Source organism: Cyrtonyx montezumae, unplaced genomic scaffold (genome assembly GCF_038088225.1).
Source record: "Cyrtonyx montezumae isolate F1298 unplaced genomic scaffold, pur_monq_1.0 scaffold_12, whole genome shotgun sequence".
Lineage (NCBI taxonomy): Eukaryota > Metazoa > Chordata > Aves > Galliformes > Odontophoridae > Cyrtonyx > Cyrtonyx montezumae.
In genome coordinates this window covers 20,134,024-20,158,303 of record NW_027071848.1, presented here as the reverse complement: position 1 = coordinate 20,158,303, position 24,280 = coordinate 20,134,024, and the positions used below count along the sequence as shown (strand labels likewise).

Here is a 24,280-nt window from a genome sequence, read left to right as displayed (position 1 = left end):
TCCAAATACTTATTTGGTGAGCTTTTTGTGGGCTTGGATGCAGTTCCTTGGTGTGTTAGTGTTATTACTGCATCTGGCCCTGTGCAAGGCTTCAAAATAATTTCAGAAATGTAAATGAATCCTTTGTTAGAACCTGAAATAGAAAATTTCCCTAAGGTCTAGATGATTTACTCTTTTTTTTTTTTTTTTTGTAGGTACTGTCATACAATTGTAACTGTAGCTCTATGTACTAGAATTTTTGGGCACAGTTCCAATTTCCTATAAAGTCAGTGTCAATTTTCTTTCTTTTTTTTTTTTTTCAATTGGAAATTGCTCAAATCATGATGGTTTCTGTCTGAAAAGAGACAAAAGGCTTATTTTGCATAGGCCACAAAACAGATGTTGATAATGTTTGGTTACTACCAGTCTCGTCTGGACTTCAAACAGGTGACCTGGAAGTGAAAGGTCTTATATCTCATTAATAATAATACAAGCTGTCAAACCCTCATGACCTAGTGCAGGGCAGTAAGTCAATACACTCAGCGCACTACCACGAAGTCTGGATAGAGTGCATATCACATTTAGTCTTCAAGTTAACGAGCATTAGTTACCTACGCTGCCTTGGGTGGAAAGTAATATTTATGAGAAGTAGTAATGCTACTTTCTAGAATCATTTCTACACTTAAGTTGTCAAAAGTCAAGGCAGTGCTAGGCTGCTTCTCACAGACTTGCCTGGCACATTTGCATTGTCAGGGGGGTTCCCTCCATCTAGAGACATCTGTCCAAGAAGAAAGGAAGATTCTGCAGTAAAAGTTAAGGTACATTAAGACTGCGACTCATTAAAGGCAGTTAGTGGCTTTCCTTGGGCTTATTTGGATGAATTGCTCAGTCTCCTTGTATAATGGATAGAATAAAATGCCTTTATTCTTGCAAGGGTGTTGTGAGGCTATAATTCTCCAGGGCTTAGGAGAAAGTCAGATTCTGAGCTAAGTCCATGCAAGTAACCAGACAGATGCCTGCCAAAGCCTTTTGACTTCCTGAAATAGTCCAAAGCCTTACATTTTTGTATCTTTATTTCCTTTCTTCTTTACTAGAAACTACTTTTTAGAGGGTCCCAAAAGACTTTGTCAGGGCTCTTTTGCTTGATTCGGTCTATTTGCTAGTGCCACCAGTCACATGACTTGTACAGAACATTCAGGCTAAATTCTGCTCTCAGATGTGCACAAACAACTCAGCAAACCATCTGCAACTCCACAACAAAGAGAATGTATTTCTAAAATGTAAAATACATACAACATAAATGATTCAATGTTTTTCCATTTTCTATGATCTATTTTATTGCATATGTTCTTTTTAATAAATATTAATTACCTATTAAAATATTTCCCTTTGAGAATGCTAACTTTTCATATTAGAATACATCTGTATATTTTTCATTTTGACAAAAAATCATCAATAAGCAAAAGACAAACTGTTAGCAAGCTTGCATTTTCAGGCTCTTAAGTGAAAAGGTAATAGTGAGAGCTCTGCTGGAGCATTAGAAAATCAAAATGAAAAAGAAGGAAGAGTTAGTATATCAAGTCACTACACTGGATTTGATTGGATTAATCATAGATTCACAATAAATTAGAAAACTTAGAATAGACTGGGCTATCTCAGTCATTAGTTCTAACAGAGAAGTGACTTGCCTCTTGAAGTGAACAGTCTGGGAAGTAAAGGAGCTAAAACTGAAACAGAAAAATGTAGAATGTTTTAATATGTAAATGCTGAAACAAGAAAAACAACTTCTGAAGACTCATTATACTGTGAGACAGGTAAAATACCGCTTCAGTTAAAACTCTTGATGCAAACCTAGAATACATAATGCTAAGAATATAATAATATGAAATCTGATTTTTGCATTTTATTAAAACACTACTTAATATAATGAAATCTGACTAACTGCCATCACAACATATGGAGTACTAAGATTATATAATAAAAATATTCAGACTATAATTATCTAAAAAATTCTCCATCCCATATGTAATTTATCAAAGTGAACTTTACATTGATTTGTGCCACATGGTTGATGAAAAACTATAAAGGGTCTCTGGAACAAAAGGTATGTACAGATAACTTTGTAAGAACAGTCTCAATCTGTTTCAGACTTTCCTTTTTTAGTTTTAACTTCATATATCAAAATATTGTAATATTTATATTCTTCTATTTAAAAGTTTTCTAAAATCTTAAAGATGGCTTTTTAAAAGCTACCTTACTTTCATGGAATAAACAGCGTTAAATTGTATTAGTTAAATGTGGGCAACCTTAAATCAATTTAAACCTAGTTCATAACGATTTTGTTTAATTCCTATCCCTTATATTGAGGCAATCCAAATCCAAATATAAACCAAGTTTATATTGATTTCAACTTTAAAGTTAAATTGAGGGCATATCTGAATATAGAAATTCCTATGTGTCATTCCACTCTCGACATTAACTAGATAAAAACAATGTTGTGATATACCATAACATGATATATCTAAAAAAAGTTCAGATCACATACATCAAATCAACATTAAATTTTCAGAATTAGCTAAGAACGGGCTTTACTGGGACTTGCTCTTCAGAGCTGTCAGAGGTTGTTCTAAATTTTTTTGGCATAAAACTCACTTTCCTTGCCCACTGATTTCCTTGGTTTCAACTACTGATCTCAAGTTTCAGAGTCACACACTATATACTGAAAACTGTAGAAAGCAGTATTCTCTAAAGGCAAAACCATGCAGGAAAACAGACAGGGTATGGAGATTAATTGGCAAAACTGATCACCTATCGATTGGTAAAATTTGCACAAGACTTACGATACTGGGTATGACCATTAACTTTCAACAATATTTCCACTTCAAAAATGAGCAACAGTTAAATATGAAAGGTTGCAGTTAATTTGACAGTAAGAACAAGGAATGTGGGTTCTTTTGGGGAAATTCACAGTTCTTGGTACATATATAGCACCAATATCATACCACCTCACCTCACTTGGAAGCACTTCGCTCCCCACTGCCGATGGGGAGCACAAAAGACTAATTGCTGACACTGTTGAGACTCAGTATGTGGAAAGTTAATTTGTTTCAATTTCTATCATTTCTATTTTGCTAATACCTATATATCTCCCAATTTATACAGACTGTAAAAGGAAAGGACTGGAATTGCTGTACTATGTCCTAAATAAGCAGGGAATGTTGTCTGCACAGTGATCTCTGCTAATATGTACATGCTTCACAGAAATATTTAAGGAACCACTGCAATAGAATTCTATTCATTAACTAATTAATTATTTTTGGAAGGATGTAGGTATAGGGATTGCTGATTTAACTGAAAAGGCAGTCTTAGGGGCATATCTGAGAGCTTCAGAGCTGACTGCGAGATTTTCCAGACTGGGCAAGAATTTTTCCCGAGCACTTTGCTGTACTAATACATACTTGACTGTAATTGCTTATTGCAGCCCCTGAGCTATTACAATGGTATGCATTTTTAGCTGGAATCAGTGCTCTTAGATACAAGAACTTAGCCAAAACAATTCCGAGTTTTCCCTTCTAAAGGAGAAAGGGACATTGATCAAATTATCCCATTAACGGCCCTACTTGCCTTATTGCTTTACTAACTTAAAACAACAGCATTTCAGCAATAGTCAGCTGCAGATTGAGAAAGCACATCAACATATTATCTATGATAATCATATACTGAAGACTGCTCCCAAGTAAAAATATTTACTTCCCCTCTGCTCTAGTTTCAAAGTATGAGACTAAATTCCACTTAAGGTTTGTATTTTTTTTTTAAACATCCGTTTATAATCTTTGCTACAAATTTCCACTATGGCACCAGAAGAAAATGCAAGAGCAAAGAAAGATAGCTATTTTAGAAATTCAATTATATTGAAAAGAATCCTCAGACATCACTAAACTTCCCCTTAATCGAGTAACTTAATAAAGGTATTCCTAAGTAAATTAACCTAAAAAAAATCCATACTGCATTTCACAGTTCTCACATTTTTATTTCATCTGAGAGGAGATTGCATTTTCAACTTCCAGCATGCCTTTCTTTCCAGACTACTTCCCCTGGAAACATAATATTTCTTCAAGACAGAGCTATAACAGAACCTGCTGGAACCTGGATAAAACAGAGACCTCACTGCAGATCTTCACATTGGGAGAAAGGACAAGAGAGGACATTTCATGAATGTTTCTACAGAAGATTCAATCCCAAATCATATTCCATTTAATGAAGCTCATACCTTGGTTACAGCCATGCTCCTTCTTAGTCCCTATTTACAATAGGCATTTTTTTCCCCTTACTGGGGTGAAATACACCACAGTGACAGCAGTGGATGCCAGCAGTGGCTGTGTAACTCACAAAACACTGAGTTCTGGAATTAAGTTCCCACTTCTATTTCAATTAGAAATGTTCCATAGTGGTTTTCAATGAAATTCTCAACAAAAAGTCATAGGCAGCAATAAGAGCACTGGTTATTTCTCACATCTCTGCTGAAAGATTGAGCAACAGGAATATGCTTTGTAAACAGTTCCCCCAGTTCATGAAAGCAGGACATCATAATATATCTAGATCATAAATAATCTCTTCTTAGTGTAATTGTATACTTAGCTCTCAATATTAAGAGACTAATTGCAAAGGTTCTGAATTAACAAGTTAAAAAGAGCCTTTCAACATTTATTTTAGATGCAATGAAGAATCATTTTTACCTGCAAGGTTGTCAATTTCCTTCTCTTGCAGTAGACTAACAGCATCATCATCTCCTTCGAGCATAAGCTCTGTTTCTGCATTCTGATTTACCACAGCTTGACTTCGGAAAGTTTTCTTGGACTTCACTACATCTTCTTCAGTGCCTAAAATAAGTTACAAATGTTGTGATTATAGCAGAATAATGTTTAAAACAATCTAAGTCAAGTAGTAAAAAAAAAAAGCATAAACCATATTTATTAAAAAAAGGGAAAAAACATTTTTCAAGGAGTCATCATGGCCTAAAAAATAATCAGTCTTTGTCTTTCAAAATATATATTGAATATAACAGAAAATATTTCACAATGACTCTTCTGCTCTTAATAATTGTTTTACTGCTTTATGCTCTATGTTTTTCCATTAGCTTTCAACCTGAAATAAATTCATCAGGAATTTCTCTTGGGTTCCTGGTGTCCTCTGATTGACATCTTGGAGCTCAAACCACCAGCTATAACTAAAGGAGATGCTTTTGGGAATTGACCTTGGAGATAGGAATGACAGGAAGGTGGCGTAGGAGCCTGGTTACCTTGATTTACAGTAAAAACAATGTAGGCTACATCACATACAGAAAATACATGCAGGGTGAGGAGACTCTGATGTGCACTTGTGTGTTTTAAGGAGGACAATAAAGTATTTGTGTATGGACACAGAGAATCATTGAGGTTGGAAAATACCTCTAAGATCATCCTGTCCAACCATGTGCAAATTCAAAGAATCACATAATCAAATAATGGCTTAGGTTGGAAGGGCCCTTAAAGCCCATCCAGTTCCAATCCTGTGCCATGCACAGAGCTGCCACCCAGCAGCTCAGGCTGCCCAGGGCATCATCCAACCCAGCCTTGAGTGTCTCCAAGGATAGGGCACCCAAATCTTCCCTGGGCAACACGTTGCAATGTCTTATTACTCTCTGAGTATAGAATTTGTTTTGAACATCTGACATAAATTTTCCCCCCTTTTAGTTTAAAGCCATTCTCCCTTGTTCTATCACTATCAGACTGTGTAAAAAGTCAGTCTCCTTCTTGTTTATAAGCTCCCCTAAAATACTGGAAGGCTGCAATGAGGTTTCCCAGGAATTTTCTCTTCTTCAAGTGAAACAAGCCCAGCTCCCTCAGCCTTTCTTCATAGGAGAGGTGCTCCAGCCCTCTGATCATCTTTGTTGTCTTCTGAATCCACTCCAACATATCTGCATCTTTCTTATGCAGTATTCTTTTTGGTGCCTCACGAGGGCAGAGTAGAGGGGGACAATCAACTCTCTTGCCCTTGTCCCACAGGAGGGTTATACCTTTTCTTCCTGTCCACAACTGACTTTTTCTTTTGCTCAGACTGATGGTTCCTTAGGGCAGATGATATATCATCATATGCCTTGGGAAGGTCCTACCCGTGCTCCTCAGATGATCAGGAAATGAATCACAGTGTGGCGAATGATAGAATAATAGTTTTTGTTTCAGAAATAGCCAGTAGTTTTCATGTACCACTGTGACATCTACACAGTGTTTACTTCTTTTTTGAGGAGAAGTTATTAGTTTTATTTTCAGTTCTACATGCTCATAATAAGGTAGAAAGCTTTATCTTTTTTTTTTTTTTTTCTCTTTTCTCCATTAAAACTCATGCCCTCATGTGCAGACAGGACAGTTAACTGGAACATGGTAAGTAGATAGATTGGTGGAGATACATGCATGGAACTGAATTGATTTGTCAGACAGTTTTGTTATTAAAAACAGTGGGGAAGGTGTTATAATTTTCTCTCTCATTCTCACAGGATTCTTTTAATTATTTCATACACAGGAGAGTCGCAGCAAATAAATAAAAATACTGGGGGCATATTTCTTCTTTAGTGTCTTTACTCGGAAGATCATTGTAAATATGCCACTTGATATCGGGTTCTACCACAAGCTGAGACAGTCTCCCATTTTAAACAGTCTAATATTAGCTTTCTGTATATTATTCCCATTATCCAAATTGCTATTCCTGAAACAACAAAGCATGGTTAAGACAAAAAAGAAGAAAAACAATTTTTGCTCTGAGGCCGAAATCAAGGACAACGTCTTTAGTCTTCCTACTTGTCACTCTCTCCATTAGCACCATGCTGATTCTCACAGAGATTAAGACAATATTGATGTCAATATCTATACTGGCATACCTATATTTTTGCTGTCTTCAAAAATAGGCTGTGATCTTTACATCATTTATATGGTTAACTATTTAGTGTAACTACCTGTATTTATTCACCCAATGTACAAATAAATCTTTTTTTTTTCCTAATTCATAAAAAGGAGCAAGAATTGTAGGGGTTTTGGCACAAAGGAGTAATGTGCTGTAACAGTGTTCTAGTGTGTGTTATGAAAGTTTCTGCACTATATAAGACGTGGTGATTTTCAGATGAATTGCTTCCAGAATTCTAATCTGGAATAATCAAAGCATCAGTCATTTCTGTAGCAACTGATTAGATTAGTGACTATCCTTTACATTATTTATGCACAAAGAGATATTTTTAAAATTACTGGAAAAAAGTTCAAAGTCCCAAATGATTACTACAGTACATCAGCAGAAGCACCTGAAATTCAGCGCATTTTAAATCTCTTGTGATGAGAGTTCCAGCAACCAGAGTACAGAAATATTGCCATACACCCATGTAAGCAATGTGGTGTAGAATGCATTAAATTAGTTTGGCAAATTTGGAGCTTAGCAACAAGACAAATGCTTTTAAGATCCACTCTGGTTTATAATATTAAACATACATTTATCTGAAAGAAATATAGTAAATGGTGCTTCTTTCTCATGATGGAAAAGGCTCTGGTTTGGCTGTTGTTTAAATTTATCACTTTGTTGAGTGTGCCTCAGTTTTGCTGTACTGTACTAAACATTTATCTAAATGAAAGTGTACAAGACCCAGAGTTGCCCTTCAATCACTATATCCTTTATGAATTAGAGTTCCATTTATCAAAATTACAGCAAGAAGAGTAGGGTCTCACAGGGCTGTCTCATTACAAGGCTTGTAAACACTGTCCTTACAAAGAAATGGTTTAACACCTAACAAATCAAAAACTGATTGGGAATAGAATTTATTTGAGATCATCTATCTTCAGAAGACGTGCTGTACTGAGTGCACTTCTTGGCCTTTCTACCCATTCATCAAGAAATTAACAAGCGAATACCACAGACCACCGGATCTCCTTGGATCCTGAAACGTGAAATATGTCCAAAACAGATCTGTCACAGATGTTCTATTTTTATATTTCAAGATGACTTCAAAAAGGTTTTAAAATAAGAGGAGCTCTCAAAATAAGAGTAAAAAGAAAAACAACTTGTCTCTTTAAAACCAGACAACAAACCGAATAAAATATTATATGACATAAAACTATGTCTAGTATTGTTAACAATGATATAAAAAGGAGTGAAGAATAAATGAATATTTGATATTGCCACATTTGTAAAATTCAGAACTCAAATGTTTTTCTTAAAGCCACAGCAAAATTCCTATGAGATGACATTCATTTCCAGATACTTCATTTACAGTTGTTCTCAGGACACAAGGAATTTCTATTTTAAAGACACTGTTAATTATAAAATGATTCAAAGAACTAGGTATAAGCTGAAGAAAGCACCATTTCAACAACTGGACACACAGAACTGAAAGTGGCAGATGCTATCAGATCTTGAATCAAGCTCCTTATTACAATATGTTTATCTAGACTAGGGCTTAGAAAGAAACCATGAAATAAGCAGCAACTAATTTCTTAAAATAGCGATTTGCAAATAACTTAATGGAAATATGTCACTCAGCAGTAACATAGGTACAGCTGACGTTATGCTCTAATTTCTTGAAACTTGAAGGTCCTTCCTGAAAGGTATTTTGGGAGAATGTACGTATAAGATAAATACAGCATTTAAAAAAAAGAAACATCTTCTGTTACGTCTGTTGTCTTCTTGATCATTGCTCAAACTGGCTACCTACAGTAGCTTCACAATAACTAACGCTCATCTTTAACATAAAGAAAAAAACTAGCACTCATCTACAAAAGCTCAACTTCCAAATTCTTGAAAGATTTTATGAGCTGCACAGTAAACCCGTACAGCATTGCCACAGATTTACTATTCTCTCTTCACATACCATTAATCTTCCTTAAAAAGTGATAGAAATTAGCAAGCTGACTGAAAACCAAAACAGAACAAAAATCTAACGATTTCCCCAAAACATGATGATTAAATCAATAAATTCCGTAGGTCACAGCAGGTTCGAAAAATCTGAACTTCAAAGGCTGTGCAAGTGTCCAATCCTATAAACAGTGTCCCTGACTAAAATTTTAAAATAAGCAATCAAGAGATACTGTTGTTTGCATTTCTGTTCATGTAAGTTTACTTCATTAGATTTTACCATAATTACTACGATTTAGTTGAACACAGGAAGGGAATTTCTGGCTCTCCTTTCAGTGCTGTGCATTTAATTATATTAATTATATTAAACATACTCTATATATTCAAATAGAGCATCTTAATTTTATTTTTTTCCTGCACGTAGTATTGAGTGAGGTAATAGCATGGTTAATTTAAAAAAAAGTTTGTTTGGTAATACTGTAACCAACAAAAGGAGACTACTGCTTCTTATAAAGTTGTTTCCATAGTTTACTTCAATGAATTACCGATAAGGCAATTTATGCAGTGAGGGCTCTTTGATCTTTGAAGAGAGATGGCAGAATGGAAAGTTAACCTCATTTTAATGTTACCTAAATATACTGACAGGAAATTCTAATGTTCCCAAACATCTGGAAATCTGTTCCACGGGATGGTGTTCTTCTTTTCTATAAGAAAGCTTTTTCATATATTGTCTTTTACAGTTTTATGTGGCTTCTAAAGGGGAGTTTTGACATAAGTAAAGTCTGTTCTCTTTATGGTAAAACGCTGCATTTAATTAAAAACTCTCTTTATAGAATCCAAAATACAGTTTTTGTGAAGCTTAGGTCTTTTCAGAAACTTTTATGGGTAAAATTGCTTTCTCTTCCTTACAGATCACTGATACGCACTGCTCTGTAGAATGTTGCTTTTGTTGCTGAATTTTAATCTTCTAAGGTAGTTTATAACGTGCTATTAAATAAAGGAATACAGATCTAGTTCCTCACAGAAGGCTGCTTTATAGGTGATGATGTGAACCATGAAACTGTATCATAGGTAAAATGTAATTTATCAACAGTGTTTATCTTGGAAGAGAATATTTTTTTGTAATTTCTTGTATAAATGATAACTTCTACGAAAACAGTAAGCTCATACGTACTCAGAATTAAACTACAACACCATTATGCACCTTTTTATTTTTTTAATACATTCAGCATGATTATTGCGTGGAAATACTTACAATACATTTGAGGAGATTGTCTTCCTCCTTTATACATCATAACAGTTTAAAATCGTGCTTTTATTGATAATCTTTACTAACTTGATTAGACAGTGAGACCCTCTCAGCAGCTGCAGTTACGAAGAATGGTTGCTTGGCAGTCTGCAAACTGACCTCTACAATATCCAGCAAGATTTAATAATGACTCAGTAACCTCCCCCTTGCCAGCCCAATGCCTTTCTGCATTGGGGCTGGTTCACTCAGTGGGAAGAGCAGGGCGGGTATCTGTGCCTGCTCAGGAGCCCTGCAGGAGCAGAGCACCGCGACCATCGTGATGAACTGTCCCCACCTGTGTCTTCTGGGGCTGTGATTTAAATTGCAATGTGTTCCCAAAACTGGTGCCTTTGACTGGTGTATAATCTAGTTTCCCTAGACAACTGGAGAAGTGACTCTTATTAAAGGAGGGCTGGTTTTAATAGATTTAATAAAAGCCAGAGGAATCTTAAATCATTTTTTTTTTTATTATCAAAGATCTTTGAAGAAATGAGGGAGAAAACTATGAAAATTGTGTGAAAATCAAAAATTGCATTTATTTATTTTGGAAATTGCTTCTTATTCAAAGTAGAAGCAAACAACTTTTTTTTTATATTCTCTAATAGGTGAATATCTGAAAAGTTAATCAGAGTCATTCGACACATTTTTCCCTCTTATTTTATATTTAACATCAGATCACACAGCCTTTTTTTTGGTGAGTCATTTGTAAATAAATACTGTTGTACACATTTCCCTCTTACAAATTCTCAAATGTTTGCATTGTAAAAAACTGACACCAACAAGGAGACTGAGAAAAAGGGCAAGAAGAAAGTTAACGTGCTTCTCAAAAGAGGTTGAGGGTGTTTTTAACAACAAATAGTTGTGGTTAAAGTCAAAGTGTTGTGTATGAATACCAAAGGCCCCATATAAAAATAAAGATGAAGTTATCATGCTGGTCGGTCACTATTGTTTTACTTACAGACAGCAGTGGCTATGAAATTCATTTTTAGAAGTTGTTGATATTATATTCGAGATTTCATGTGTTCTAAGAATGTGAACCTGCACTAGTTTGGTACTGACCTGTTACGGTTTTATGATTTTTGTTGTATTATTGATATTCCTCCTCATAACATCATACAGAGCCAGCAGGGGACAGAGCAGATGTTATAGGGCATTTCCACACTCCTGAAGGGCAGTCCTCAGTCTGACTGCAGCTAGAAGTCCTTCTCAATGGAACTTAAACCAGTCAGGTGTTTATATTTGGATTAAGATGTAGTTTGCCACTGTAACTCGTACACACAAGAATGGATTCATATTTCACGACCGATGACCTTTACAAATCCCTGTCAATTTGAAATGCAGCCTCTCAGTGGATACTGTAGTTTGATAAACTGCAGAAAGAATCCAAATTTCCTGATATGCAGTGGATCACTTAAATAGGCACAAATGATAAACAAGAAAATTAATTAAGAGCAATAAAATATTCCTATTTTCAACCATTTTTCAAAAGTACAGTATAAGCCGACAGGAAAATAACTACATCACACCAACGGTTATTGCTCAGTGGAAAGGACATCAAGGACACTTGCAAGTAAGAGAACTGGATCAATATTAACGTGATTTTCATTTCATGCTTCCCCAACTCCAGTAAGCTGACAATATACTCTGATTATGTGAACTGCCTCTGAGTAACATAGAAAAGGTTATTAGAGCAAGAGGTGGAAATGGAATGCACTTTTTATATTGACAGGTCTGCTAATAGAGTGTACTGATTTTCAAAGCCATGCACTGCTTTTTCACAATTTGTTTTTGACAGCAAAAAGGAATTTCATTTATCATTAATTCAAAATATTCACATGTAAGCAAAGGTTTCTTAAGGCAGGGCACTGAAGAGGGTAACCAAACTGTTTCAATAGAAAAATATAATTAATAGGGTAAGAAGGAAAAGAGGATTGAATTTAGATATGTATGACATGATAATGAAACAAAGAAATAATTCTGTTAAACGATTAATTCCATCCTTTTGAAATATAATCTGATAAAAACTTTATTTTTCTTTCCTAAAGATAACATATAAAAGAAAAAGTGAAATCTCTTCACATTCAGGCCTGTCTTTTGTCTTGGAAGTTTTAGATTAGTTTCAAGTTTGAAATACTTAAGGCATGTACACATTCTGCAGGAAAGACCATGTTGTGACACTTATCAGCTTGCAGAGCCCAAAGACAGGATCAAAGTTGTCAGCCTTGTACAAAGGCGCACCCTGTGCTGTGGGACTGTGCCCACATATGCTAGTCTTAATTTCACTTCCTGCTCGCAAAAATTCTAATTGAGAAAGCTAACGATGAGAAAGCCTTGAGGAGAAACAAAGTGCTCTTTAGAAACACAGATGCTTGGTGCACACTGGCAGCTCGATGACAGTGCACTGGCACATGAGAAACCTGATCTTAGCTCCCATACTAAGGCATTCTACACCAACATGTTTAAACCACATCTAATATTTAAACTGTTAGAGCCTCCAAAACTACTGAGACCAGTCCAACCCTAAGGATGTTTATGATAAAAGATTTATCTGTAGTTTTGTGGTCTGCCTTCAAATTTTTTAATTCTTACTCTCTGCAGCCAAAGCATGGTCGACTATGCCTTTGCTAGAAGGCATTTTTGTCCCTCACTGCTTATGGTTTTGTTTCCAGATCCAGAGGAGATCAGCTGTTTTGGAACAGGCACAGAACAGACATAATAAGACAGCTAAAAAATGAAGAAGTAGCAAGTAAGTTCAGAATAATTTCATAGTAGGTATCTGCATTCTCACAGTAAAATAGTCATTCTAATTCTATTAAGACTATTTATTTAAAGAAGGAAGGCTCAAAAGATTCAAGAAGACCATTTGCCAAAATGTGTGAAATGATCTTTGCCCTCTGAATGGTAATAATTTCAAATGAAATTCAGCTCTTTTGAGACATGCAGAAGGACTTATGCAGACTTTACTCGCACAAAATTTCCAATTTATGACACAATGTCTTACTGACCTCTTTCTTAAAAGGACAGTCCTCATTTCATATAAGTGATATATTTGTCCAGAGAGTAATCTTACTAGAATTTGTAGATTCATTCTTTACTGTGCAATCTCAACTGTTTCAGTATGCTGCAGTGATATCTGATATATATTCTTTTCTGTGCAGATTTCATTTAATCCTCACGTGGATTCCCACATCTTTAGAACTGGGATACATCATTTTCACTTCAGCAACAACAGTAACTGGTGGGAGGAAATGTTTCTATTTCTGTGTAGATCAATGCCTATAGCAACATCAGACAAAGGGCAGCACCCACAGGATATTCACATTTGTGAGACAGCAGCGTGGCCCTAGCATTGGAATACTTGTGTTTAACTCTTAGCTTTGCTAAAGAACTATATCCTAGATGAAAAAAAAACAAAACCTAAAAAAAAAAAAACAAAAAAAGAGCAAAATCCCATTTAGGCCAGGCTGTTGTAGCAACATGAGCTCTCAGTTCTTGAACTCAAATTGCAAAATTAAAATCAAAACTTTTCTATTTGCTTGATCAAGGTCAGAATTTTACACTGGATTTATCTACATTTAGAAATAAAAATAGCTGCAGCTAGAAAAGCTCTTGAATACACTTCAGCCTATAAAAGCATCACAGTAGTGGTATAAAAGGTATCACTGAGATAAAGCAGAGTCTGAGGATCTATTACCAAAACAGCTCACAGAGATCATCTGCAAGATTTTCATTATTTTGTCTCTGAAATAGAGGAATGGTAATTGCTGTCCCAGGTAGAAAGCCTGTGATCTGTGTATATAATAAGGAAAACTAACTTGCAGAAGTCTTAGCAGCAGTCAGCAGTAAAGGAAAAAGGAGATCAGTACTATATTTCATCTTCCATCAGCCTGCAGTGTGGTGTTTGTGACATCTTTCATTCTGCTCTGGAAACACTGGCAGAAAGTGCAAACCTTCCATACAACTGTAGGGATACTTGCAAAATTGCTGTTCTTATATCAAATTTTCAAGAAGTATTTTCTATTCAACGTGGAGATTAGATGCTATTTGAGAGCAATATCAGCTTTTTTAAGACATAGCACTGAATAATTTGCATTATATGACAAAAGAGACACCAATGAAACATGCTTTGAGCACTATGTATGGTCTTCTGAGCTGAGAAAGTTTCTGCACTGTAGACAATGCTCAGGTTTACACAGAAATGCACAGGGAGGTAGACTCTTTAGGCATACAGGAAGGATAAGAAAAAACTACATCATGATGTAGCATACATGATATGAAAAACAAAATTAAACATATAACTGGGAACATATAATAAGCTGGTAGAATTCTTAAAAAGGTGTCTTTCTTGACGTGCTGCTCAGTGGTATATTTGAGAACTTTAATCACAGTGTGTTTGGCTTTTAATACAGTGCTTTCTGGTGATTCTGCAGCTATGTCTGCTCCTTGCACAATGCTGAAACTGACAAAATCTTTCAGTTTGTTGCACCGCACTGGTACTCTTTGAGTGTGTTTCAAAGGTAACTGTAAAATGAGGAACACATCAAATAAAGACTATTGAAGAACTCACTACGCATGTACAGATATAGAGCTGCTAGTGTGCATGTATGCAAGTCTTTATGTCTTGTGTACAGATCTTGCTATTTACACAAAATCTCTATGATAATTTTGATGTGATATAATAAGAATATATTTTCAGTGGAAAATTTTAAGTAGTACAATATAAAAAGATGAGTGAAAATACTCTGGCATAGTAAAATATTTGCCTTTGGAAATGATTTCCTTTATTTTCATAAACTGTAAAGAGTTATTCTGTAAACATTGTGAAAGACAAGGACGTATTAAAGAGATTGTCACAACCTACCTCTGTCACTTCAACATGTCTTTACTCATTGCTTGAAAGCCTGTCATGCCTCCTACTGGCACGAGTCAAAGAGCAGGAGGGAAAAGTTCTACATCTATGACATGATCTCCTGATTCTAGGCTGCAACAGCTGCATTACTGCTGAATTAATGGCCCTTGATTTTAGTCATGTGTTTGGATTCCTGTCCTAGCCACCTTTCCTATGTGTCTTCAGGAAAAACCTTCCTCAGTAGAAGCAGAAGTGAGATTTCACCTTGCATTTTTAGACACATTTGATGAAGTTTTGTCTTCTTTACTCCACTAAGGATGTTATTAAACAACCTTTTCTCCTAGTAATGTTACGAATTTCCACTCTTCATACACATAGTGTAGAATGAACTCCTGCAGTCAAGATGAAAGGAAGAATAAAAAGAGAGGAGAAGAATATAATAATGGAATGTTTCGTGTTTTAACTACAGTCAAAGGAGGTTTAAAGTGTTGCTGCTCCTTAACATGAAGTCTTCAAGTGCCAAAAATTGGAAGTAAGAAAAGCACATGGTAAAATCTGGGTTTGAAGAGCTACACTCACTGAACTATTAAAGCTGTCCTGAAGGACTGTTATTAGGCTCTCATTGACTGAATGTTTTTCCAAAATGTTCCTATGAGATGTACTGAATATACATGCATCAGTAACTTCTATTTCTTTGTCAATTAGCAATAGAACTGAATTAACAGAACAAATTAACTCTCCACGTTGGTTGAAAACATTTTGCATCATAGTAATTTACTGGTTTTGGTAAGTAAATTACTTTCATTCAGCAGAACAGATTGATATAGACCTTTTCACATGTAAGTATAATGGTGCAAAAGAAAAATATATAGCTAGAATTCTAAGACTGGCAGTGACTGTGGTTTTGAAGTCTTGGGAATGGTGCAAGGCCAGGCCATTTGATTAATTCAAGAATCAAACAGGAGTCATAGGCCTTCAGAGGCAATCTGAAGGGAGAAATAGAAGTAGTTAAGATAATTCCTAGTAAAATGTCAAAAAGTTTTGTGGTAGAATCTATTAGCTCAGACCTATAATAGCAGCTAAAGTCCATGTCATGCCAGATAATCTGATAAACCTCCAAGGAAAATCATCTGAATCCAACACAGAGGTTTTGGGGAAAGAAAGTTTTCATGTGCTACTTGGATCTTCTAAAAGCTTGAATATTTTGAATATATTGACATTCAAGATCTGAGAAAATCAGAAAAAGAACATACTACAAAGCTCTTATGAAAATTCCTATGCTATGTATGGCAGATAATAGAAAGCAGATATCTAGACATTATGAAGTTGTTAGGATGCAGTTGAAACTAATTTCCCATTACCTAGTCAGACAGTAGAAGCTCAGACACTGTCAAAAAGAGTAGTTCAGTAATCTGCCTAAGTAAATTCCACTGCAGTTTAAATGTTGAGGTGAAGATCATCAAAATATTAGATACATTTAATGAGAATAAATGTTCGCCCTTTGAGGGGACTACAAAGCCCTAGAAAGACCAAGTTAGATCTAGTATTTTAGATTTAGTTATTATCACAATTAGTAATCTAATTGTAATAACATAATAGCCTGTAATGAAAACTCTTAGTCTTGGACCGAGCTCTTTAAACAATATTTTATTTTCATCCATATCTGACAACTTCCATCTAAAATCTCAGCAAAACACTGTTACTGGGTCATCTTTTCCCTAAAAACCTATGAGGATGAAATATTTGGAAGTTTATTTGGTGAAGCAGTGGATGGCACTGTTGGGCTACAATTATAAGGCTGTAGACACAAATCTTAAATTGCTATACCTAAAAAAACCCACAAATACTTTTGTGATTCCTTCAGCTACACAGTTTGGATGTAAACTCATTCAGAGTACATAGAGGATTTCAAGATCAGATGTGGAATTTAGTTCACATACTGAAAGAAAATTGTGCAATAAGAGTATTATTTTAGGTAAAATATATAATCAAGAATATTATTGATTTCAACTTTCAGTATAATTTTCTTAATATTACATCATACATCTAAAACTGGGCATCTTGTCTTACAAGTAGTACTTGACTGGTAATTAAACTAATGGAGACAAAGAGAGCCAAACAGAGAAAACAGAAAGAAAATGGTGCTCTGTGTGAAGCAGAATGGCTTACACATTTGTGTCATGTGGCAGCATGACCACATTTAGAGTAAAGAACAAAGGAGACTTACTTGATGACACATGGAAGCATTGTTATGGATTAATTTAATGACTGCATAAATATTCTTAAAATGCTTACCGCATAACACATGTGATTTCTGCCTACAAAACAGACAGTATTTCTTAAAACTACACAAAATTGCTTGACAACTTATGTTCACTTACAGGCTAAAATAAAATGGGTATGTATGGGATGAATGACTTCTTACTTTTAGTCAGGGGCTTCTGCTTTCTTTAATTTCTCTTTTACATTCATACATATGACATTATTCAGTACTAGTTTTGAAGTTACCTGAGATAAGGGACATCACTTGCATTTCTCCAGAACAAAGTATTTTATAATGCTGTGTGTGTGACTTATTTTCTAGGCAGTGCACTAAATAAATAAAAATAAAACAAGACAAAACAAAAACCTATCAGAAACATTTTAGCAACTAAAATAGTCACGATGAACTCAATTTCAGTACAGTACAACAGAAGATCGTGCTGCCATCCATCCAGAGGGACCTCAACAGGTTCAAGAAATGGGATGACAGGAGCCTCGTGCAGTCCAGCAAGGAAAAGTGCAGAATTCTGCACCAGGGGAGGAACAATCCCAGGGCATGCTGAGGGCACCCAGCTGGAAAATAGACCTGCAGAAAAGGACCTGGGGGTCCTGGTAGACACCAAGTTGAACAAGAGTCAGTAAAGTGGTCATGCTGCTAAGAAGGCTAATGGTATTTTTGGCTGCACTGAGCATAATATTGCCAGCAGAAAAAGACAGTTGATCCTTCCCCTCTACTCAGTACTGGTGAGGCCAAATATGGAGTGCTGTGTTCAGTTCTGGGACCTCCTGTACAAGAGAGGCATGGACATACTGGGGAGAGTTCAATAAATATGTCATAAATATGCTGAAGGGACTGGAGCTTCTCCTGTATGAGAAGAGGCAGAGATAACTGGAACTGTTCAGTCTGAAGAAGAAGCTCAGAAAGATCTCATGAGTGGTCATAAATACAAGAAAAAAAGGATGCCAATAGGCTGGAGCCAGGCTCTGTTAGTGCTGCCCACTGCCAGAACCAGAGGTTGTGAGCACAAAATGAAGCATGGGAGGTTTCCTCTGAAAATCTGGAGCGATTCTGTGCTGTGTGGGTGATGAAGCACTGGCACAGACTGCCCAGAGGCTGTGTGGTCTCCTCCTTAGGGATCTTCAGAAGCTGCCTGAATGTGGTCCTGAGTACTTGGCTTTGGTGTCCCTGCTGGAAGAGGGACTGAGCCAGGTGACCTCCAGAGGTCCCTTCCTACCTCAGCCATTCTTTGATTCAGGCACATGCAAATCTGCATTTCCTCAAAACACATATTATGAAGACTAAAGTAATCTGTGACAGAGGATTACTTTTCCATTATCCATCAAGTTTTTCTGCTCTGTTTTGCTTTTGAGCAAAAAAGACAAGACATAAAATCAGTCTTGAACATCAAGATATAAGTAGATTTCTATTTTAAAGATGTTATTTAGGAAAAAATTCTTGCAACCATCTACCTTTAAGCTTTGGTTCCATAATATGAATCACAGAATCCTTGAGCCTAGAAGAATTCTGTTAAGACTGTCTATCCAACTCTTTTCTCAAAGCAGGGTCAGCTACCGTAGGCTGCCCAGGACCACTGCTGGTTGCGTTTTCAGCTCTTTCAAAGATGGGGACTTTTCAACATCCCTGAACAAACTATTCCACCGTTCTTCCACAATTAAGAGTAAAATAAAATGCTTTTAATGAGAACCACAGGGAAGAATCTGGCTCCATTTTTATTCTCTCTCAGCAGATGTTTATTTATACACAGCAACAAGACTTCCCCCACCTCAAGCCTTGTCTCTTCTGGAATAAGCAAAGATTACCTAAAGAACATCTGGATCAGATTAGAAGAAAAAGTAAATGTAGAAGTAGCCTTCGAAAAAGTTCTACAGATTCAACTATGACTCTGACAGTATAGCTGTTCATAAAGATATATAGGAAGCACTAGTTTCTAGAACAAACTGAAAGCATAATGTGGTTTTTAATCTTTTACATGGTACATATTACATGCTCTCACTGTGGATATGCCTGGATAACTAATGTTCTTATGCAACTAGTGGGCCTGCTAGTGAATCTCTGATAAGTGATGACCCTGTATCATCTGGCTTCAATTTGCTTCTAGATTTGCATTATTTAGTTATAAAATACTGCTCTCTTCAAGATAGGTCTGAAAGTTACATTACTGAGAGAATGAAGATTATCTTTTAGTGGGCTTTGAGTCTTCCCAGCGTTAGGAATTTGATTCCACTATAAGGCTTCTGACCAGAGGTGAAGAAATTAAGCATATTCAGTTCATAAAACATTTTGATTTCTTAGAAGGTCTAATCAGCAGAAAACATCATGATAAGTTTGTTTATAAATATACTTGGCTTTCTGGAACAACATCTGGTATATGATAAATGAAAACAACTGGAATGTTCACCCTCTACCTTGTTCTACCACTAACTGCAGAACATAGGGAGCTCAGCAGTTGAGGAGATGGACATCAGGAGCTGTGGGAATCAGCCACTCCAGACTTCTCAGCACTGAGAGGCCACTCTAGAGTTACAGTCCTTGAAACATCTTAATGCGTTTTCTTTGATACTGAGGATCCTCAAAAATTTAATATTAATTTAAGACCCAAGTTTCAGCTAGATTCCCTGTTCTGATGACAGCCCCAGCCTGAGTAAGTTCTCATGGATTTCAGGCTCCCAGTTCCATAGCAGTGAGTCCAAACACCCTTTAAGGTAGTGTTTGGTTGAAGCTTACTGCGTGTAAGTCCTCCAACACCCTGAAGGAATTCTGCCTGCAATTCTTTGAAAATCTGTTGAACTCCAGATGATTTTGTGAATGTAGACTTCAGATTTGAATATTTCAGACTTCAGAAATTGGTGTTTAACTCTGTTTGTATAATAAACCATATTTCTGATGATAAGGATACACAACATTTGCTGAAATATAGAGCATCAACGACAACTGCCAGAAGGAGCCAGATACATTCTATTTCAGTTAGAACTGCTCTTGAAATAAGGTTGCTAATTAAATGTCTTATTATATAACAAAATGAGTAACTTAAAATATGCAAGTACGAAATCAATCACTGTAATGAATATATACATTATATCTGTAGCCTTGTTTCAAAACCTGCACGTATCACATACTAAATTATAAAGGTGTTTTTTATCTGTCATGATAATCAGCTCAACAGGCCAAATATTCCTGAGCACAGAGACTGGAAATACTTGACCAGCCTGACTAGCTTACATATCTATGTTTAGAACATGGACACTGAGTTACTAACAGTCATGTATCCATTTCAAACAAGAAAATGTGTCTTTTCTTGGATCCCTCCTACATGGAAATGGTCTATGGAACATAGTGTTCAAAGGCTGAAGGACCAAAGATAATAAATACACTACATTGCTCTTAAACTGACCTTTGTGGAATATTACTCTATTTCACTGTCCACAGTGGTACAGCAGTGTCTCATCTATACTAATATCCAGTGACTGTAAACTGTTAAGGTGATTAACTGGAAGAGACAGTTCTTTCATCACATGTACAGAATCACTGTGAATTGGGTCATGTTTGTATATTTTATGCATTTATTGGCAGCAAAATTTGGGGAAGAGAAATAGATTCTATAATCTCTTGCACAAACTTTTCTTTCCCCCTCTTTTTAAGCCACAATTTTTATTAAATTTTTGTTAAATTACATTGAAAATATGTAAAGTTAAAATATGAACTATTTAAAATCCATTGATGTTATAAAATTAAAACTCTAAAAACCTTCCAGTATTTCAAAATCCTAGTTTATACCTTGCACTTTGATACTACAGGAAGTAACATCCCTTCAGCTTTACAAAAGGGAGAAAAGAATCTATGGATCTGTTCAAGTAAGAATTTAACTAAAACAAAGGAGAGCAGCAGATATAGTGCTGAAATAATTGTGCTGGAATTTTATGTCCAGATATGAAACAGATTAAAATCCAGTGCTAAAATCAAATAGTTAGAAATGGAAGAGACTAATCCAAAGGGAAAAAATTATCCAGTTGATCTCCTGGAAATGCTGCTGTGACTCTGATAAACCCACAGTCTCATAGGATAGCTAGGTATATAGCCAAAGGAATGTGTTAAAAATCTTCAGTTTTGAATTGTTTTTACTTTCCAGGCACTTTGAACACACACACACACACACACACACGCACACTCATACACACTCATATGCCTATGAGCTTACAAACACGCATATGCGTATTTATATTTTATGAAAAACAGAAACCTGAACATGGATACAATTGCTAAGAAGCATAATGTACTTAAATAGGTAGAAGCTTTACCCACATGCCTCACAGCAGATTTTTTTTTTTTGAAAATACTATTGTCACACAGTATATCACAGATAATGCTTCCTACAGTAAGAAGCCACATAGCAGCTAAATCTAACACTTCTTTTCAAAGCCCTTCAAGACATAATTTAGCATTTGTTTTTTCTTTCCTAAAACAAACATATAAATCACAGACATGGTTTTCATTTCTAAGAATTTTCTAACCCTTGATGACTGCAAGTGTTATATAATCACATTATCCATAAATCCAACATCAACACTGATTTAGTTCTAGGGTAGTTGTAGAGCACTTTTTTGTTTATCAAGGTCATCTTGATGGCTGTACAAGCTTGGATATATCAGGTGTTAAGCAGGCACATCTCCAAGGAATCTGGAAATTCTCTCATCTGCAATCCTCAGCATATCTTATTATTTAATGCCAAAGTAATGACTGATTAATTTTGTCATCCTCGCTCTGCGATTTTTGCTTAGCTGAAACTGCCCGCCCTCTTCTGCAGTGCCTGATCAGACCTATTTAAGCTGATGCCTTTGATCGTAGATATGGGGGAGTGTGCTGACTTAGGCTTCGACTATACTCTCCTCTACTGCAATATTTATGCACAAATTCCTAAATGATAACTGACAGTCAATGTAGATAACAAAAACCTATAAAATGTTTCCACTATTTTATTGACGCTCAAAATAGATTTTCTTGCGCTAGAGGTATCAGTCAAGATGAAAAACTGTTATTAATATAACAAAAGCCCAACAAATGTTGCTTTGATGAATAGTTCATTTCTCACAAACAAAGTATCTGAGGTCAGGAAAAAGATCTATTGCTGGAAAATGATGCAGAACAATTTATAAAAATAATTTAAATTCTTTCTATATTCTGGTATCAAGCTTAGCTGTGGAAGCTGGGGGCATTTCACTATCGAACTGTTCCAAACAAAATTATAAAAACAAAGCTAATAAAAAATCACAACGAAAGTTAAGCCCTACGGAAAAAAAAATCTGCCTCCAGCTCTTTATTAATCACATTCCAACACCAGAGGCTAAAAGTACATCAAACTGCACCAAATCCTTTTCACATGACAACCTCATAAATTATTCAACTCATTAGTAACACCAAGAGGCATAAAAATAACATCAGTGTTAAGGATGTTTTCTTACAGAGAAAGGTCAACTAAAAGTTTCAGTATTAAAATCCAAAGGCTTAGCCTCTGAAAAGTAAGTACATGTAGATAGAATCCATGAATTACAACTTCAAAGCCAGCTGCTGCTTTAAAATTCCACGTTAATTTTGATAAATACATGAAAAAATTAAACTTTGAATTTTACTTTAATTCTCTTGAAACTTTTGTTACCTGAAACTTTTATACAATCATCTGTTTGATGCACACCACCTCCATAAATACCTAAGCGTTTAATTTTCTTGTATGTTGAATGCACTGATAGGTAAGTAATGGAAAAGTACAAAGGTATAAAACTATAACTACATCAGTTGCTCTGCTTCTTTTGAATATAGCTTTATCTTACATGCTAGCTCTACTATACTGGGCAGCCATCACCTCCACTGAAATACCATAACACAAAAACTATACTTACAGAGGCAATTTTTGCAATATGCTGAAAGCACGGAAGTGCAACTTGTATTATAGCTCTCATTATACAAAACAAAACAAAAACTCTTCCAGAATCTTATGAGTACAATCTTATCCCAAAGATAAAATATTTCCACTATAAAAACGAGAAAAAAGGAAACCAATGTTAACAAAAAGCTGGACAGTATCTAGGCTTAAAACTTCATGATAGTTTCTAAGTCAGATTTCTTCCTGTTTCAATGCTAGTCTAATATCTAAAATTAAAATTACTTAGCAGTGAAAGTATTTTTAAAGAGTTTCTGTGCCTGAATAGTGCAGAAAGCTCATACATAGTTTTGATAACTATTTTTCTTACAAAAGCAGCAGTGAAATTAGCATCTGCTTCTGATAAGATCTCTATTTTGACATTTTGGAAGGCTGTGGATAAAATAACCTTTTGTCAAATGTTTGCGAGGCAAGTGTATGCCTAGGGGAAATGCCTTAACCCAACTGGTGAACAGTTTATGTCCTCAAGTTGTGCACATGATAACCTTCACATTAAAATAAGTATTATATTACACTAGCTAGTATGACTGCACATGCAGATACTCATTCACATGTTTAACCTTCTTCAAATCTCCTCTATTTACTTCAGCAACCTCCTAAGTTGGTGAAATATGTAGGGTTAGCCTTACATCTATCATATTCAGAACCTCTGGCACCATTAGCCCTTGGCTGTGTATCAAGTGAAAGGAATAACGTGCTTCAGGCAAATTACTTCCCTTTCCTCAGTTTTTCATATATGATGTAAAACATTACTACTAAATGCTAAATAATCTGGTTTTGTTGTTGCTGTTGTTGTTTGTTTGTTGTGTTTTGTTTTTTTCCCTGTACTACAAATTAAAGGAAAAGGATAGAAAAGTATTTTACTATTCTTAAAAATATTCCCCATCTTTGATATACTACAGAGCTACACAGCTTAAGCCTGAGAAGTAAATGAACTTTAGTTCTCTGGAGTATTCAGGTTCAGTCTGCTGTACAGGACACTAAAAGACATGAAACTTTCAGACGTTATAAAGGAATTTGTAAGAGTGTTTCTCCCTCCTCTTTCATACTTCAGCTATCTCTCCATGAAAATCATCAAAA

At 35.5% G+C, this 24,280-nt stretch overlaps 1 protein-coding gene across 1 annotated transcript in view; it reads right to left on the bottom strand.

Annotated features, from left to right (window-relative positions):
• NBEA (neurobeachin) overlaps window positions 1-24,280 on the bottom strand; it is a 479,458-nt gene that overhangs the window by 162,754 nt on the left and 292,424 nt on the right. Inside the window, exon 39 of the mRNA XM_065730203.1 lies at window positions 4,716-4,859. Coding sequence (XP_065586275.1) covers window positions 4,716-4,859 — 144 coding nt within the window. The remainder of the gene's footprint in view (window positions 1-4,715; window positions 4,860-24,280) is intronic.